Source organism: Acipenser ruthenus, chromosome 58, assembly GCF_902713425.1.
Source record: "Acipenser ruthenus chromosome 58, fAciRut3.2 maternal haplotype, whole genome shotgun sequence".
In the NCBI taxonomy this organism is placed as follows: Eukaryota; Metazoa; Chordata; class Actinopteri; order Acipenseriformes; family Acipenseridae; genus Acipenser; species Acipenser ruthenus.
The window spans coordinates 4,601,614-4,607,613 of NC_081246.1; the positions used below are offsets into that span (position 1 = coordinate 4,601,614).

Consider the following 6,000-nt stretch of genomic DNA (forward strand, 5'->3'; position numbering starts at 1 on the left):
TACCCTCTGTGTTTTGTCTGTCCTCTCCCCTCTCTCTCTCTACTCTCTTCTCTCTCCTCTCTCCTCTCTCTCCTCTCCCCTCTCCCCCCTCTCTCCTATCTCTCTCTCCTCACCTCTCTGTCTCCCTCTCTCCCTCTCCTCTCCCTCCTCTATCCTCTCCCCCTCTCTCTTGTCTCTCTCTCTCCCTCCCCTCTCTCTTCTCTCTCTCCTATCCTCTTTCTCTCCCTTCTCCACTCTCTCCTCTCCTCTCTCTCCTCTCTCTCTCTCCCCCTCTCTCCTCTCCTCTCCCCCGCTCTCCTCTCCTCTCCCCCTCTCCTCTCTCTCTTCTCTCTCTCTTCTCTTCTCTTCTCTCTTCTCCTCCTCTCTCTCCCTTTCTCTCTCCCCCCTCTCTCTCCTCTCTCTCCTCTCTCCCCTCTCTCCTCTCTCCTCCCCCTCTCTCGATCTCTCTCTCTCCCCCCTCTCTCTCTCCCCTCTCTCCTCTCTCCTCCCCCCTCTCTCTCTCTCCTCCTCTCTCTCCCCTCTCTCTCCTCTCCTCCTCTCTCTCCCCTCTCTCCTCTCTCCTCCCCCTCTCTCTCTCTCCCCCCTCTCCCCTCTCCTCTCTCCTCTCTCCTCCCCCTCTCTCTCCCTCCCTCTCTCTCCTCTCTCCTCTCTCTCCTCTCTCTCTCCCTCTCTCTCTCTCCCTCCCCCCTCTCTCTCTCTCTCTCTCTCTCTCTCTCTCTCTCTCTCTTTCAGTATCACATTCAATTTCACAAATGGAAAGATGTCATTTGATCTTTTGTTTTTTTAAGTGTCTCATTTTAATTTATTTTGACGAAAACAGTTAAGTGGACATGTTTGATCTTTAAGTCAGGACTTTTCAAATTATTACAAAACCTTTTAAGAAATGGCGATGATTATTTAGCTAGTATTCAAAATCTGAGAGACTGGGAGAGAGTGAAGCAGAGGAGGGATGGGGAGAGAGTGAAGCAGGATCTAATGGTTAGAGCTGAGGAGGGACTGGGAGGAAGGGAGGGAGGGAGGCTGGCTCTAGTGAATAGAGCTGAGGAGGGACTGGGAGGGAGGGAGGGAGGCTGGTTCTAGTGGTTAGAGCTGAGGAGGGACTGGGAGGAAGGGAGGGAGGGAGGCTGGCTCTAGTGGTTAGAGCTGAGGAGGGACTGGGAGGGAGGGAGGGAGGCTGGCTCTAGTGGTTAGAGCTGAGGAGGGACTGGGAGGGAGGGAGGGAGGCTGGTTCTAGTGGTTAGAGCTGAGGAGGGACTGGGAGGGAGGGAGGCTCTAGTGGTTAGAGCTGAGGAGGGACTGGGATGGAGGGAGGGAGGCTGGCTCTAGTGGTTAGACCTGAGGAGGGACTGGGAGAGAGGGAGGGAGGCTGGCTCTAGTGGTTATAGCTGAGGAGGGACTGGGAGGGAAGGAGGGCTGGCTCTAGTGGTTTGAGCTGCTGTACTGGGAGGGAGGAAGCTGGCTCTAGTGGTTTGAGCCACTGTACTCGGGAGGGATATTACTCAGCGGTGACAGGGAGATTTGTAACTCATCGACATGCTTCTCCGCTGCAGTGAGTAGCCACCACTCCAGGCTTGAAGTGGCGTTTGCATTGAGTCTGTTTGAGAGTCGTGCTTCTCTGATCCGCACCACCTGTGCCCTGCGCTTTGATAAAGAGATGGGCAGCTGGCATCCGGCACTCTGCCTACTTCAGAGCGACGTCTTCGAACCCCAGCTGAGGATCTGCATTGATCCAATGCTCAAGCACGTAACGCACACAGCCTTTGAAGACCAAGAGGGGAGAGCAAACAGGCTGGAGAGATGAAAAGCTGTTCTATCAACCAGCATGGACCATCCAGGCAAGATTAACTGATTCATTACTACCAGACCCCCAGGAAATAACCAAACGCAGCGGTGCCCAGGTGAGCCTGGTAGCGGGACCCCTGGGGGTCAGGACGGGGGTCCCAGTGGCAGATCAGCGGCGCGGCTCAGCTGGGACCCTTTCCACAGAAGCAGGTACATCCTTTCCCCCAAAACTGCACTCCTTTAATAGAGCGAGTGTTTGCCAGCGGTCTTCGAAAACCACTGGACAGAAATCGATAACATCGCGCGCCGTTTTGTTTGAAGTGAATCCCATCTAGGGTATTACATTGGGGCCCAACCTCATATACCATCAGGCATTACCCCTGGGCCAGCATTGATGACACAGCCAGGAGGCCCTGCTACATTTTGACAGCTCGTTGAACGCAGGGGTTGGAAATCTGAGTTCAAAGGTCACTGCGCTTGCACCAGGGATCAGACTTGCCTGAGCTGAAGCCCGTGAATACATGAATAAAGATCGCTGGTTCAAACGCTTGTAAATGACTCTGAATCTGATGAAGAACAAGACTCCAGCTCTGATCCGTCACGGATGTAAATTCTCATCAGCTCACTATATTATTATTTATTTCTTAGCAGACGCCCTTATCCAGGGCAACTTACAATTGTTACAAGATATCACATTATTTTTACATACAATTCCCCATTTATACAGTTGGGTTTTTTTACTGGAGCAATCTAGGTAAAGTACCTTGCTCAAGGATACAGCAGCAGTGTCCCCCACCTGGGATTGAACCCATGACCCTCCAGTCAAGAGTCCAGAGCCCTAACCACTACTCCACACTGCTGACTTACAGAGACTAGGGTGTGTGAACTATGCATCAGCTGCAGAGTCACTTACAACTACGTCTCACCCGAAAGATGAGCACAAGGAGGTGAAGTGACTTGCTCAGGGTCACACCATGAGTCAGTGGCTGAGGTGGGATTTGAACCGGGGACATCCTGGTTACAAGCCCGTTTCTTTAACCCACTGGACCACAACAGCCTCTGAATGAAGCCTTCAGTTTTATTTATTTATTTTTTGTGTCAGAGTTACGTTCTCATTTTGGGTAAATGTTTATTTCGCCAAAACAGTCAAGTTGTCTTGAGGTTTAAACTGAAGCTATATGGCCACACAAGCTTCGTGCAAATCTATGCTAATTATAAAGATGGTTTGTTTAAGTTTTAAGGACGTTTGTACTCGGTTACCCCGACTTTATGTAAGTCGAACCCCCCCCGACTTTATGTAAGTCGACCCCCGCCCGACTTTATGTAAGTCGACCCCCCGACTTTATGTAAGTCGACCCCCCCGACTTTATGTAAGTCGACCCACCGACTTTTATGTAAGTCGACCCCCCACCCCCCGACTTTATGTAAGTCGACCCCCCCGACTTATGTAAGTCGACCCCCCCCGACTTTATGTAAGTCGACCCCCCGACTTTATGTAAGTCAAACACCCCCCCCCCCCCCGACTTTATGTAAGTCGACCCCCCCCGACTTTATGTAAGTCGACCCCCCCCGACTTTATGTAAGTCGACCCCCCCCGACTTTATGTAAGTCGACCCCCCGACTTTATGTAAGTCAACCCCCCCCCCCCCGACTTTATGTAAGTCGACCCCCCCCTACCGGCTCCCCCAAAATAGAAATCATTGCCTCTGCAGCATTGGAGGACCTATCCCAGCATGCAGAGCGAGGGGCCTCTCACACAGCAAAAACCGCAACTCGTCTCTCTGAGAGAGAGATAGAGAGATAGAGAGATAGAAATTAGAGAAAAGCGACACAGCTAGCTCGTAATAATACTATTAATAAAGAAAACCGGGCTCGTAGTTTAAATCCGTAGCCCCCTTTTGAACGGAAACCGCTCTCGTTTAAACAAACGAACCCCCCCAAAAAAAAACGGGGTAGAGGGAGAAGAAGGGAGGTCCGGCTTTCGGTTTTCGGTCTCCTTTTTCGGGAGGAAACAGCAAAGGGGTTTGCGATCCTAGTAGCGGTGCTTTTTAGTAAATTAATCCCTTTCTGTTATTGTGGGTCTATGAAAATAAACCAGAGGAACCGAGAGGGAAAGAGAGAGAGAAATATCTACGGTACCCATCCGCCGTGCCTCCCGAAACCGTGAATACAAAAACACAGCCACAAACCAAACGAAAACAGCATCAGTATCTGCACAAAAACACACAGCTAGGTAAATTAAAACAAGCCGAGAGACCATGATTAAGCTTTTCTCCCTCAAGCAGCAGAAGAAAGAGGAGGAATCGGCCGGAGCCAACCGCGCAGGCGGCGGGGAAAGAAATCCAGCGCGGCGCAGCTCCGGGTCCAGAAAGGTGGGTGGAAAAACACAAAAACGCGAAATTATTCAAAGAAATGACGCTAGACTAGGCTAAGACAGCCCCCCCCACCAAAAGGCTAAAGTGACCCCGAGTCCTGCTCCCTCCCCCCGGTCCCCCGTAACGTCTCAAAATCGGGGTTGAGGCCCCGACTCTTCCCTGATAGCGTAGCCGGGTTTGGGTGCTCTGTGTTCGGGTGTAGAGGCCCAGTTGTCCCCGCTGTCTTTCCAGCACCGAAACTAAGATATTTAAATATCACGTTTAAATTAATTTAAGTTTTAATTTGGCTTGGGTTTAACTCGTATACATGTCTAGGAGCGTTTTATTGTTGTTTTAAATGAACGTTTTTTGTACGAGTTTATAAAAAATCTTTATTTAATTCACTGTCGTATTTTTTTCCCATAAAATGTAATTGTTGTAAAAATATTAATTCGGGTTACGGGGTTGTGTCGGATACTAGTTTAAATTTTAAATATAACAACCCTGTTGGTAGTTTTTTCCCCCCTATTAGTTTACCACCCAGTCTCGTTTACATTGTACCCATGTATTTATAGCGACTTGTGAACCACAATTTTATTTTCCTGCTGTTATAATTGACAACCCACTGTAATAATGTGGTGCTACAGTCTTTCATAAGCAAGGTGAGTGTATATTTGAATAACGCAGGCTGTGTTGACAGTCCGGTTCACAACACACAAAGGGAGAGTGAATCTACAGTGTGGGGAGGAAACCACAGCAGGGCTGGGAATCAGACTCCCGCTGCACAGCAGTGTGATCCTTCCTGGTTTCACTGGGAGTTTAATAATCAGACACACCCTGAGCTTGTTAGCTAGACACACTGGGGGCTGATCAAGCTGGTAGTGAAACCTGGAATGGATCACACTGCTGTGGAATAGGAGTCGGATTCCCAGCCCTGTGGTTCTTCACAGGGAGAGTGGTTGGAAGGGGTTGCCTAGCACGTTGATGATGCCGAACCATCGGGATCCTTCGTGCTACTAGAAAACAAGCTTTGAGGGACTGAAACGGCCTCCTCTTGTCTGGAGCGTGGAGTCGTGTTTCTCAGAAGTAACGTTGTTTAATTGTGTGTCTCTCTGCTGTTTTTTTTTTTCTTCTTCCTCAGATATAAATGAGTTGAACTTGCCGAAAACGTGCGAAATAGTTTTCTCCAATCAAGACGACCTCTTAAACTTCAAACTAGTCATCAGTCGGACGAGGTGAGACATCAAACTCCTGGCTCCTGAACATTTCAATATTAATAATAATAATAATAATAATAATAATAATAATACTAGACTTCATTGAGGGGAGCTCTGAACCCCAGGACTGGGTGCAGCAGCAGCAGCAGCAGCAGCAGCAGGGCTAGTGTGAGTTTCTAAACCTGCTCAAACTCCTATAGGGTAGTTTTAGGGTTTAGGGTATAGCAGTCTAGTGTATAGGGTTTAGGGTATAGCAGTCTAGTGTATAGGGTTTAGGGTGTAGCAGTCTAGTGTATAGGGTTTAGGGTATAGCAGTCTAGTGTATAGGGTTTAGGGTGTAGCAGTCTAGTGTATAGGGTTTAGGGTATAGCAGTCTAGTGTATAGGGTTTAGGGTGTAGCAGTCTAGTGGTATAGGGTTTAGGGTATAGCAGTCTAATGTGTAGGGTTTAGGGTATAGCAGTCTAATGTGTAGGGTTTAGGGTATAGCAGTCTAGTGTATAGGGTTTAGGGTGTAGCAGTCTAGTGTATAGGGTTTAGGGTATAGCAGTCTAGTGTATAGGGTTTAGGGTGTAGCAGTCTAGTGTATAGGGTTTAGGGTATAGCAGTCTAGTGTTTAGGGTTTAGGGTATAGCAGTCTAGTGTATAG

The 6,000-nt window shown here is 48.9% G+C and overlaps 1 protein-coding gene across 1 annotated transcript in view; it reads right to left on the reverse strand.

Annotated features, from left to right (window-relative positions):
* Positions 1-5,539: 5,539 nt before the first annotated feature.
* Positions 5,540-6,000, reverse strand: part of LOC131724902 (protein phosphatase 1 regulatory subunit 12C-like) — a 4,088-nt gene continuing 3,627 nt past the window's right edge. Inside the window, exon 4 of the mRNA XM_059017904.1 lies at positions 5,540-5,547. Within this exon, the coding sequence (XP_058873887.1) occupies positions 5,540-5,547 (8 nt within the window). The remainder of the gene's footprint in view (positions 5,548-6,000) is intronic.